The following is a 13,368-nucleotide window of genomic DNA, read 5'->3' as shown; positions in this document are numbered from 1 at the left end:
AACTTTTTGGTTTTGGGCATGGGAAATTGGTAATAACGTTACAATTTTTTTCTTTTGATTTTGGGGTTGCTTTAGCGGTACGTTATGAAGATTAGGTATATTTTCACAACACTTTTATAGAGAGAGCTGTTAATTATATCCAATTATCCATAGGATGTATCATTACCGAGAACCCGCATAAGTTCATGTCATATTAATGAAAAACTTTTAAGACATTTATACATTTGTTTTTCTTTCCTTCTTACTTTTTGTATTTGTCATATTATAATCCCATTAAAAAAAAAAAAAAAAAACTGCTGACAGGTAAAGTTTGATCATCTGGACAGGCTTCCTTCCTATCCAAGTTAGGTTGGAAATTTCTAACAAAGGTACCTTCTTTGGGTAGAAGCCCTTTCTGCAAAATATCTTTAACACCACCACCTTTTGTCTGTCCCTATTGACCCTAGGGCTTCTTGGCTCTGGAAGGGTATTGCAGGAAGTCATCTATGCTCAAATATATCATATGATCAGACCATAAAAGAATCCATGGCCACAATTTCTTGAATGGACTTGCCATGTATGTTAATCACAATAAATATCAAACTCCTAAACATATTGAAATCCATTTACTTATATCTGGCATTGTTGCAGCAACTTATAATGATCATTTTGCACCATGACATGACCCTGTGGCATCAGTCTCATCATGTTTGCACACTCATAAACAACCCAGCTCTTCAGCCCCTTCACCCCATGGGAGCTCCCTGCTATTTGCTGAATCAGTTTAAGACAGAAAGTTGCTGAATTTTGTGTTTTGGAATAGGGACATGTTAGTGAATTTATTGTGCCAAAGATATTGCAATTCAAATGGCTATAGGCTTTTGTTCTCTATTCTCCTTGAGGGTGCAAATATCTATGGATCATATTACTTTCCAAGATTGTAGAACTAATTAAGAACCTTAATATCTGCACAATTCATCTATGCTGCAATTTTATTGAATGAACTTAATCATATTTGCTTGAATGCTTTGATATACATGCATGAAGAACACTCATCAATCGCTACTACGATTCACAAACGAATCAGATTTTTCATTTGTTTTAGAGGGCAACTTCAGAATTGATTTCACAGGCTTTGGATCATCTTCTTCACGCTCAAACGAAGTCGATTTTCTGGTAACTTTGCTCATTTTCTTGCTCTTCTTAGGCGTACCTATCTCCTCCACCACTTCATTTATGCTAACCGTTTTCTTTGGAGCTTTTGGTAGCTGAGCTGCAGCTGTAGAAATTGGTGCTTCCTCTTCTGGCCTTTTTCCAGAATCTATGCACGAATCATTGTTATCCTTGATTATTTGTGGAGAAGAAATAGTCTCATCATCACTGCCTTGAACTATTGGGACCTCCTTGGCTCCCGAAAGTGCAGCTTCGCAGGGTCTTCCATGAGCGATTGGGTGACCGTGAATCAGCGGCGGAGAGCCCAAAGGCACAGTCTTGAGCGCCTGCGATACGATGGTTTTCATGATGAAGTTGAAGAGCCTGTGGCAGATGCTCAAAGATTGGAGTTGGTGTTCTCTTTGATCCATCTTTAAACTATGTCCAAAGATGTATGGGGAGGGATGGTATGTTGGTGGTATTGGGGGAGAGGTTATTTTGGATGAATGATGCAAATAATGCGGTAGAAGTGAATAGAAACTTGGAAGTATGTATGGTATGGGGATTGTTTGTGCAAGATTCTTTGCTTTTCTTCAAAGAGAGATTTAACTTAAATGTTTCTGCACTTCATAAAGTTGTGGTGGAAGTTAATGAACCTATAAAGAATATTTCTAGGCTTTGCTTGTAAAAATGGCATACATCCCTCAAACTTTGGGCGTTGAATGCGTGGCAGGATTGAACCTGCATGAATAGTTTTTTTTTTTTTTTAAAAAAAAAAAGGTCACTGTCAATTCACTTGGTTTGCTGAGTGATTTTGTGTATAACGCAAAGAAGAGAGAAAAACAAAGAGTGCGGCAGAATTGGAACTTAGATTGTGTCGAAGTATCGGTATAAAATTATATAGGTCAATTATAATCCGACTCATTTAATTAAATATAAGTCAAACCCTTCAACCTCAATCTGTTAATTTCATGTCATTTTTAAAAGTTGTGCCAAAAATTATTGGCCGTGAATGTCGCGTACTAAGTTTGGATTGTATCAAGACATGGATATAAGACTATACAAATCAACCATAACCTGACCCATCTACTCAAATGAATCAAATCCCTCTACCTTAACTCGCTAATTTTATGTTGAATTCACGGATCATGTCAAAAATTAATAGCCCGATTTGGGTCATCGTGTGTATGAACAAATATTAGATAAGAAATAATGACACAATTAGAGCTCTAATTCAAGCTGTTTAAGCTTACTGTCACATTTATTTTGCGGTGAATGTAGTAGCGTATAAGATCAATCTTCTTGGCGTTGGCAGTAGAAGTTTAAACCCCAAACCATTTCCTATGCCATTTGATGCTTTTACCACAGCTACCCATACGTGTGAAGCCTATAGAATGATATTGTACTTCACTTTCACGAGTAATTTTTACAGTAGTGGTAACTAAATTTTACCCATATGTAGTTGGCATCGAATTTGATTTGTAAACATAAGTTTTAAAAAGTTCCACTGTACTGAGGTCAACACCAAGGCCATAGGCCATAGCTGTCCAGGGCTATTTCAATCTTATCCAAGGGCCAAATGTTTCCCAATTGCAAACCCCAGAATATACTAAACTTTGGAGATGTGGAAGAGAGGAGGTTGTTTGGGAAAGATTGCTTCCAATTCTCTAGCCAAAGGTTCATTTTCTGCTGAGAGTAAAAGGGCATGTAAGAATATAAGAAACCATTACTTCTCAAGATGGAATTCTCCTCTATTGTATAATACTCTCACATTTTTCAACAAGTCTTACTTGGTTGGAGGAAGGTTAAGATGGAAATTCCTTTTGCCAGACACAAGGACATCATTATGTAGACAATTCACAGGCACAAACATACCTTGGGCGATTCAGGAAGCCATTACATAGTTCAACAGAGGATAGGCATTCAGGAAGACATTCCACATAACCATTCCCAATGTTTTAAGAACAACGATCACCGTGTCAGATTTATTGCTTGAGGAACTCTACCTGCCAACGCAACTCCAGTTGATCCCCAAAGCTAACCTCAGGTGAAATTGGAATAATAATCCTGTAAACTTACAGTTCTATCTGTTTAATAGATCTGATAAATTTACAGAGTTCACAGCTTACAAAATTGGGTAACAGCAGTTAATCATCATTATCAGCATGGTAGATCTAAGACTTCAATTAAGGAGATTTCAGTGAGATCCGCCCACAGAGACGCCAGTAAGCTCCAGGGTGAAAGAGAGATTTCTCAAATACCCATACATCACGGACGAGGACCTGAATAACATGATAAGCATTGGCAAATATTGGGAGGAGAACTAAAAATGCCAGTACAGGAACACATTTAATACTGAAGAAATGCATTGAATTTGAGAAAATAATCCCAATATTTGTACTAATATATGTGCACACATGCAGTGGGGTCAAACCAACCATGAGATCTAACAAGGGACACCTCTACAAGGATAATTGACCCCATAAAAATACCTTTACATCCCACCTATTAATTCTTTATAATTAACACACAGACACTGCAATTTAAAATTTGTATTTCCTATTGTCATCATTGCTCAAATTGATATATGTTTGCCCATGTTAGAAATAAGGTGCCTGAATTCAGGATGCTTAGCCACTCTTCAAACTAAAGAAAAAGCTAAATAAAGGACTCTTCCAAAAAAATTGGCAGCACCACCAACAAAAATAAATCTACCGATATTACCTCCTTAGCTTTATCTCCAGCTACAACAGAACCTTTTGAATCATAGGCTTCAAACTTCTGCAAGAACACACATGTAACTAAAAATTTTACAAAGTTCTCAATAGATTAACATGTTTCAACAATCAAAGCAAGATGAATATGGATGCAGAAACCTATAAAGCTAAACCTATAAAAGTTGGCTCGATGATTTATTTCCACGATGTCCAATTGCCCTCTTATTTGGACATTCTAAAACAACATATATATAATTCCATACCACGAATACAAAGAACAGCATAATCATAACACCATTAAGTTTTATAGAATCCCAAGTAATTAAAGGTATCAAATACCAAAGATATTTGTTATTGCTCATATGTTTTACACTTTAGTCAACCTATTGCCAGAGATAAACACCACCTTTGCTGACCAACAATGGTTGCAAACTTGCACAAAACTGTTAAAAAGCACACACAAGGTTTAATCTGCTTTAAGTTTTCCAGAACTAAGATGTTTATCACCTAGGTTAGGGTACATCCAAGTTGTGCATGTTGATAGTAAAATATAAATAATAAATAACAGATTTGGTACAAACATGATTAAAGAGAAAATTTAGACAACATTAAGTTCACCTGTTTAGTCAGAAACTCGAGTGTGAGTTGAATGAAAACTTTGCTGAGGTCATTGCGATCAACACCAATCTGTAATTTTAAAAAAATAATAATAAAAAAAAGAAAAAAAAGAAAAGAGAAAGGCATGCTATAAGTTAAATGTAAAGAAAAAGGAAACATCGTGGAATGGATGAGCATATCATTTGCAACTCCGCTTTTTACAGTTCCAAGTTGGGGATTGATCATCCGAAAGAGATCAAAATTAATTTACATTACAAACATAACAGTTTTATAAAATAAATAAGAGTGACAATTGCAAAACTTCAATCCCAGCAACTATTCAACCGATATTTAGTTTTAACTCAACATCGTCTCCATGGGGTAGCTCAATCGGCCGGGGACTACACCTCATGAAGCGAAGGTCACTAGTTCGAATCCCCCTCCCCCTCTTGTGTGGACATGTCAAAAAAAAAAAAAAGTTTTAACTCAACATCTAATATTGAGGACCATATCAGTTCACTAATTCAGGTGGTAAGTAAAAATACTGCAGACTGGTCCACAACATAGTCGCAGCAAATTGAATGGTATTTATCAAATAGGACCAAACTTCAACATATACAATTTCATTGATGCCTCACCATTCGCAAGTCACCAGCATCTGCCCCAACCTATGCATCACTGCCTATCTAAATATAGATTTGTATGGAAAAGGCAGTTGGGGCAGCTTTTGTCCTGCCATCCTGATGTTAGAAATCGTCTTTAATTTATAATAAACTAAACTGCCCATGAAATAAATAATAAATACAATTACTTACCAGACGAGCCCGCAAAGTTCGTATCTTAACAACTGGTTCGACCATTTCCCAATGGACCTTGCTCCACATGGATTCTCTTTGTTTAATTTCAGTTTTGAGTGCCTGTGAAGAAGAATACCGGAAACAAGATCTCAAGATTTAAATTATTATTCATGTCAAAATTGAAAAAGCTCTAAAGGCCGAGAGCAGCATAACTGAAGCAGAGAATATATAAAACCTTACAAGAGCAGCAGTGCTACAGCAGGTGAATAGAAAAGAAGCTTACAGAGTACATTCTCTCAGTAACTGCTTTCCTTAATGATGTTTTGTCTCCAGTTGCCATTAGAGTGTTTATCTGGAAAAAGAAGAAAAAATTTCTGCATTCGGCACAAAAGTCCAATAAACCAATGATATGCCGAGAACTTAAATTATTTACCTATAGGTACTAATTTTAGTTTAAACATTGCAGTTATAGATGGCACGCCCAACTTAACTTCATTTTCCAACCCTAATCTTTTGTTTTGGTTTTGTTTTGCCTTTTTCCAGTCCTTTCTTTCTAAAAATCATCTATACCATTTCTTACTTGCAATGACTCAAAGATTTTGAATATAATTGCATAGCATAACTGGTAGAAATGTAATGGCAGGTCAAAACTAAAGAACATACCAAAAGCATACCTCCTTGTACCTATTTACGGCCTCATTGTAAAACGTCTGCTTTGAGTATCCAGATTTTCTTAATTTGTTAATTGCATAGGCACTTTTAAGCTGCAAATAAGAAAATCGGAAATGCAATTCAGTTGAAAATGTGCCTTTACTGAGCCTGTCTCACATAATCTACATCCTTACTTTATAGTTGATTCACATTTCCATAATGCCATGATATACACAAATTCTGTAACACGCCGCCCTAAAGGATATGATATTGTCCGCTTTGGGCCAAGCCCGCATGGTTTTAGTATTGGGTTTACCCCCATATCATTTAGAGAGAGCATGCTCTATATAAAAACATCATTTTTTTCATACCTAGGCAATGTGGGAAGTCACAATCACCCCTTCTTGGGACCCAACGTCCTCGCTGGCGACCCTTATGGACTTGTGCACGCTCCTCCCATCTTAGACTGGTCTATGACTCTAACACCATATGTAACCCCCCGCCCTAAATGATATGATATTGTCCGCTTTGGGCCAAGCCCACACGATTTTAGTATTAGGTTTACCCCAAAAGGCCTCATACCATTTAGAGAGGGCATGCTCTATATAAACACATCTTTTCTACACCTAGGCAATGTGGGAAGTCACAAATTCAAATAAAGAAATTTGTAAGAAACAAATGGTGCAAAAAGCATCATCACATAGTGGAGAACACATGGCATTAAAAAGGGAAGGCCAAGGTCTAGTGATTAAGTCATCCCAAAGGGAGAGAGAGTCACAACACATAGGCAATATTTGAGCACATACCAACTACTGCATCTAGAAGGGAAAAAAGTAGGCTCAACAAATCCCAAGAATAAGTTAAGTATAAGAAACAAAAGTACTAAGAACTAATTATAAACAGGCATGCATGAGTATCACCTCTCAACAGATATCCTCTTTGTAATTCCTCAACCAAATTTGTAAACAGTAAATGGCACAAAAACCATTGTAGCATAGTGTACCAGGCATGTAACCGAAAGGGAGGACTAGGTCTCGAGCTATTATTACCATAAATAAAAAAGAAAATGATTGGAAAAAAGGGAACAACAGAACATGGAATTTTTTGATGGTCACACCAATTAGCTTACTATGATAGGAAAAAGAAGCAAAAATAGATCCAGGAAACAGTTTGAAAAATAGGACAGACAAGTGTCAACTAATTATAAGCAGCACATAAGAATGTCACCTCCAGAATAATATCCTCTTTTGTTCTTTTCCAACCACTTCCTGTGAACCATCTGACACATAAAAACATGAAAAGTCTGAACAGGAGGACAGACATATATGCTTTATGCTAAATGAGTAACCATAAAATGTACATGGTTTGAAAGAAAATTGCACTTTGGGTTTCAAACTGAGTCTGAATGAAATGGCTAAATGAAATACCATACAAATAGAAGCACCCACATGAAACATCAAATGTGAAAAATCCCCAAGACAAAGATGTACGTGGGAGTGGAGTGGGACACTCATACATGTTCAATTAATGTGCTGGACACTTGTTGAAAGTCAGATATATGACAGAGTCAAGTCCCAGAGCACAATCCTTTTTTTCCCTTGATTAGGTGTCCAAATTTTTTTCCTGGTGCCAAAACAATAATGTTTAACTCAACTCAGCTAAGCCTTAATCCCAATTAAGCTGGAGTCAGCACCATAGATCCTTTTTTAACTAATTGAGGTCGCCCACATGTATCTTGTTAGGCCAGTTTGCCCACTCTAAGGTCATACTTTTAGTCACCTCCCTATTCATCATATCTTTCTTCATTACCTTTTACCCCCATTATTTAATGCCTCCCTCTACCATGATTCATTCATTCAAACTTAAATAAACTCACTCTTTCAGTTGAATATTATTGCCTAACTGATCAAAAAAAAAAAAAAAATTGATAAGAATTAATTTGTTAATAAAAGAAGAAAACTTAAATTCAGAGGAACTCGAAAATACTAATAGATGCTCTTAACGGTGACTTCAGTTTCAGGACTGTGTTAATTGCTTAAAGGTTTAATTCTATTTTCTCTTTGACTGTAGCATGTCATTTCAGCATATATTTTGCATCACTCCCAATTCGTCAAAAGGGTAGGGCCTTTGAGTTTCCTATCCCTATCCAATCATTATATTTTCCTTCTTTTAAAAACCATTAAACTGATAGTGCTCCTCACCAGCCGTCACCTTGACATTGGACGATTTAACTGAATTCGTATTTAAATTAACATTGTCTACCTTAAATAGTTGGTGTATAATAAAATTTGGGAGTAATGTTCAGGTTCAAAAGTTATAAAGTATAAACACACTAAAAAGAAAGATGTCTGATGTGACCTCGAAAGAACTGTCAGAATTGCTACCTCATTATTAGTTAGTTATATTGATTAGATTTAAAGTCTTACCATAAATAATCTACATCCAGTTTCACAAGAATTCGTAGAGCTATAAGCTTGAAAAAAAAATTTAAAACTTGTTTAAATCTAACCTCTTCCAAAATGATATTGGTTCACGAGGTGCATAAGGTTCATAAATGAATCCAGGACTCAACATGGATACTTTAAGAGCTCCCTGCACCAAAGATATCATAAGCATGTGATCAACTTTGCATTGCATATTAGCAGAATAAAGATCATTATCACAAAAGAAGTTTATTTATAATCTTTATCAAAAGTACTAACTAATAAATAAAAATTGTACCTAACAGATAACTTGTTAAACTCCAACAAAGAACTATAAAAAAATTAATTCAATAACAGTTCTTGCACTTGCAGATTTCAAAAAGGAGAAGAAAAAAAAAAAAAAAAGGTTAAAATAGTAATGGAATTTAGAGGATGCTGTACCAGCATCTAACATTTCCAGTTTCAGAAAAGAAAATGACATTTGCACTCGCTAAAGGGAGACCACCATAGATAATTATGTTTATTTCAAATTTTTTTTCGATCGTGTTCCTCATCGCTCGGTTACTAAACATGGAGTATAATCACCGGTCTATCAATTTGAGTTGCTAATATGCTAAAACTTAAAGTGGGAGATATTAAGAAACCAAAATTCAAAAGGATACGCATGCTGAAGAAGAACTTTGAAGTAAAGTTGCACATAAGCAACGAAGGAAAATAAGCCAGATACTCCTGATATATAACTACAATGTTACACTTAGGCCAATGGTTCTCACAGAACCATCAAATTGATAGCCTTAATCTATACCTTCCATTTTGATATCTTCAGCACATCCAAAAGGAACATCATAAGGACCTGTTTGGTTTGGATTTTTTGATGTATTTGATTCTCATTTCCTACTCTTAAGGTGAAGGTCAAATTCTAAAATCACTACTTTGCACGCTCGTTCTCTTGAGTCTTTCTTTGTACTTTGGAGTTTGTATACCTTCATGTTCAAGAGGTTTTATCTTTTGTCTACATTTTGAGCAAATATAGCACTTATCAAACTACATCTTTTAACATAGCATTAATGGTAGTAAAATGAGAACCAGCGACCATTTTTCAATCAAACTGAGAAGTAAGAATTATATGGCCAGTGTAAAAAGTAAAGATGGCTCACCATCTGTCGCGCTTGTGGAGGAGCTTTTGCCTGTGTAGTAACCAACCTCGTGTCATTGGAGAATAGCAACAACTCGGCAGCCTAACACAAACAAAATAAGATGCTTGATACAAAAAGAATCCCATTTAAATAACTTTTTTTGATAGGTAGACACACAACTCACACACCCATACAGGATTGAACCATTGAGCTCACCCTCCGATCCTTACTTATGTGAGGATGAGATTATCTCTATCCTTGAATGATAGACGTAACAGCCAATGAATAGGTTAAAGAGATAAAATCATAATTTGAAATCTAAATTATACGTTTTGAAAAGGTTACCATCGTAGAGCGAAGAGTCATCATACTTCCTCGAATGAACGGGAAAGCTTTGTGGGCATTATTTAAGCAAGAAGAAATGCTCCGCTGATTAATTTCAGGAACTGATCACACAGAAAACAATATGAATTGTTATATACATGCGCGGCCACCCATTAAGCTACAAGTACATTAAGAAAACCATATTCGAGGAAATAATCAATGTGAAATAATCTCTCAAACAAAATAATTACCATGTGAAATAGCATTTGAATAGCTTCTTGAACTACCAAGCCTGAAAATTCAAACAAAACCCACCTTCAAAACACTATTTCCACCTTAAAAAAAATTCAAGAAAAAAAAACAATTATAATTTCTTCGGCAGCCAAGAAATGCAGGAAAAGAAAAGAAACAACAAGAAACCTTCAAACTCAAATTCCCCTGTTCTTATTGTTATGAACTCTAAAATCTCAGCACAACCGAGCTGAATGGTCAAATAGTATCCTTTTCTCGGCCAAGAAAACGAAAATTAAAATCCAGCATCGTGATTTCTTCATTTCCTACATTTTCCCAGCAACCAAACGCAGCATTTATAGAAGACACTTTGTACTTACAGATACGAAGATTCTCGAATCCCAGCAGTCCAATACAGAGCACGAAGCGTTTGCAATCTTCTCAAAGCCATTTCTGCTCAGAAAGTAGTCAAAACGCAAATCATGAGGATGGAGAACACAGAGAGAGAGAGAGAGGGGTTTTGATTCAGGGTTTAAGGTGAAAGCATGTGGTATTTCGCTGTTGTATCAAGTAATGGGCCTGGATGACTGGGCTTAGTTGGGCCCAAACGACAATGCATACTGGGCATAAGAGTAATGATATAGAACGACCATGTCGGTGGCTATATTGATATTACGAAACACTTTGCAATGTGTCCCAAACTATCAATAAAAGTCTTCAAACCAAAGTTTTTTATGCTACAAAATCTCACTTATCATGAATACTAGCAGTACCCATGATTCTCAAGGGATAACTCAATTGGTTAGAGACCACGTCTTAATGAAACGGAGGTCACTAGATCAATTCATCTTTCTCTCCTCTTGTATGGATATGTCAAAAAAAAAAAAAAAAATAGTAACACCCCTATATAGTTAACTGTCAACTAATTAAGTTGGAGGTGTTATAGGCATCCTAATGCATTGCAAAGACTATTGAGCGGTGATCATAATCTCATCTATAGATGGTGATAGATGTAATATATTCAACAAAACTCCATATCCTTTTTCTTCTTCTTTTGAAGGGGGGTCAACAAAGCTATTAAAATTAAGACAATTTTTTGCTTTCATTTTCTTGTATATTTTTTGTTCATCTCTGTATAAGCGATATTAAAATCTATCATTAAATATGTAAAACTCACATGTGAGTCTCATAGATTTAATGGTAGATTTCAAAAAAAAAAAAAAATGAAAATGAAAATATCAAAACATTTGAAGATGTAGCGCATGATCATCTTAGGCTTGAGGCTAGCGCCTACAGCCTGAATAATGGACATCAAGCCCACAAAAAGTATCACCATTGTCTGTGGATGCATTACATCGAAAGTTTGAAACAATTGGATCAAATAATAATAATTTTTTATAAGAGAAATATGAATGACTTTCAATTGCTCTTTATTTCACAATTCACTTGATAAACTCTTCATTTTGAATGTCGTTGGCTTGTAATCATGCACGATCAGGTGAGTTTTGATCAGTCCACAAATAGCATAAATCATACTCGTTTCTCTTGGGGTCTAGAAAACATGCACCAGTAGTTTTAATCTTCCAAGTGCAATTCACGCATACATCACTGTCTCTTGCGTAGTCGTAGATATTAAACCAATGGCTTTGATTTTTCCACGTAAATTTACAAAAGAATAGCGTAGTCCCCCAAAAGTTTGGTGTAAAGTTGAACTCAAAGAAGCCATTTGGTTTCAGTGTGTGGACACCAAGATCGTCGTTCTTTGATTTACAGGCGAGGGTAAGAGGCAATCCATGGCCTAAATCATTAATGATTTTTATAGTTTTTGGGTGATGTTTCCCAATTCCTGCAACATTATTAAACTCAATCACAGACAACGTAAGCCACATTAGTAGAAACACTGCAAGTCTATTGAATGAGATCATGGTGTTTTTGTTTTTGGTAAACTATGCTGGCTTTATAAAAATAGAAAATAAAATAAAAAAATCTGAGTGACTTTCAAATGGTGTCTAGGAACTGTATATATAGCGGTGAAAATTATTGGGAAAGACCATAAAAAAACAAAAAAACAAAAAAACAAAAAACAAAAAAACAAAAAACAAAACAAAACAAAACAAAAAAAAAAAACAAAAAACAAAAAACAAAAAACAAAAAACAAAACAAAACAAAACAAAAACAAACAAACAAACAAAACAAAAAAACAAAGAAAACACTTTAACATATACTATTTGAAGGAAATATGAACAAATCACGTAGAGTGAATACCTAATTTATTTACTTAAAAGAGGGGGTGTTAATTAAGTTAGGTTCTATTTACATTTGCTAATAGAACCTAACAAATATGCTCTTTTAAGCATTTTTTGTTTTAATTTGTTTTTTCAAATAGCTTTAATTAACCGTTTCATTTGGCATTATGTAAAAACAACAATAGATTAGGTACGCCGTTCAAGTGTACTTATGTCAAATTGTTTCAATTATAGCTCTAGTATATTAAGGGGGTGTTAATTAAGTTGGGTTCTATTTACATTTGGCATTATGTAAAAACAACACTAGTTTAGGTATGTAATGCCGTTCAAGTGTACTTATGTCAAATTGTTTCAATTATATCTCTAGTATATTATAAGGTCTGAGAAGGTGAGTGTTATGGTTATTGGTTCCACAAAGAAAATATGTCTTATTTAAAAGCCAATTTTTTTTAAAAGCCAATTGTTACGGATCACTTGACCTTCTCAATTTTTTTTCTTCTAAATTTAAAAATTTTATTTTTTTGCCATTTGAGTTGGCCGAACCACCCTCAATGGCCATAAGGGTGGTTCAGGCACCCTCAAATATGCTCAAATGGCCATGAGTGGTTTTGGCCACCCCATCTTATATTTTTATATTTAGTGTTTTGATATATTTTGTAATTTTTATTTTTATTTTCTATTGTAATTTAAACGTGTCACAATATTATTTGTGTTTATGTGGCTCACTAAAAAATTATGTTAGCTTTTCTTGGGGAAGAGACCTTTTTTTTTTTTGGGGAAACTTCAGAAAACCCCCCTGAAGTTCCAGCCGATTTGAAATACCCCCCCTGAATTTTCAAAACTCTCACTTAGGCCTCCTAAACTTCCATTTTCTCTCACTTTGGACCATTTTAACTTTTTATACCTATTTTACCCTCAACCAAAACTACGCCGTTTTACCTTAAACCAAAACTACGTCGTTTTGGACTCAAAAACTACACCGTTTTGGGCTTCAAAACTATAACACCTACCTCAGCCCAAAACGACGTCGTTTTAGGCATTAATTTTTTTTTTTTTTGGGTTAAAAAAAAGAAAGAAAAATAAATAAATTAAAAAAAATTAAAAAAAATAATAAT

General features: G+C 35.0%; 1 protein-coding gene across 6 annotated transcripts; it reads right to left on the bottom strand.

Annotated features, from left to right (window-relative positions):
* Positions 1-2,869: 2,869 nt before the first annotated feature.
* LOC132168463 (uncharacterized) lies at positions 2,870-10,524 on the bottom strand. 6 transcript variants are annotated; one of them, XM_059579451.1, is made up of 12 exons: positions 10,388-10,524; positions 10,028-10,068; positions 9,798-9,898; positions 9,474-9,554; positions 8,403-8,485; positions 7,121-7,172; positions 5,917-6,006; positions 5,526-5,594; positions 5,261-5,362; positions 4,467-4,535; positions 3,856-3,912; positions 2,870-3,413 (listed from the first exon to the last, which is right to left on the bottom strand). In XM_059579451.1, the coding sequence occupies exons 1-12, from the start codon at positions 10,456-10,458 to the stop codon at positions 3,318-3,320; spliced, it is 912 nt and encodes a 303-aa protein (XP_059435434.1). In that variant the 5' UTR covers positions 10,459-10,524; the 3' UTR covers positions 2,870-3,317. The 6 variants fall into 6 exon arrangements, with proteins under 6 accessions (XP_059435434.1, XP_059435433.1, XP_059435437.1 ...); XM_059579450.1 differs by having other exon boundaries at positions 5,526-5,616; positions 5,927-6,006; XM_059579455.1 differs by lacking the exons at positions 2,870-3,413; positions 3,856-3,912; positions 4,467-4,535 and adding exons at positions 4,857-4,893; positions 5,084-5,185 and having other exon boundaries at positions 5,526-5,616; positions 5,927-6,006.
* Between the last annotated feature and the right edge of the window lie 2,844 nt (positions 10,525-13,368).

The sequence above is a fragment of the Corylus avellana genome, chromosome ca2, assembly GCF_901000735.1.
Source record: "Corylus avellana chromosome ca2, CavTom2PMs-1.0".
NCBI classification, from domain to species: Eukaryota; Viridiplantae; Streptophyta; class Magnoliopsida; order Fagales; family Betulaceae; genus Corylus; species Corylus avellana.
Note: the sequence above shows the minus strand (reverse complement) of the source record. Positions and strands in the feature narration are given on the sequence as shown.

What these genes read in the sequence shown, in the direction of transcription:
- LOC132168463 (XM_059579450.1), bottom strand. Translation starts at nt 10,458, where the DNA reads ATGGCTTTGAGAAGATTGCAAACGCTTCGTGCTCTGTATTGGACTGCT. An exon ending in TGACTCTTCGCTCTACGATG is followed by an intron (nt 9,555 to 9,797) that starts GTAACCTTTTCA and finishes TGTTTGTGTTAG; the next exon opens with GCTGCCGAGTTGTTGCTATT. An exon ending in CCAATATCATTTTGGAAGAG is followed by an intron (nt 7,173 to 8,402) that starts GTTAGATTTAAA and finishes TTTATGTGTCAG; the next exon opens with ATGGTTCACAGGAAGTGGTT.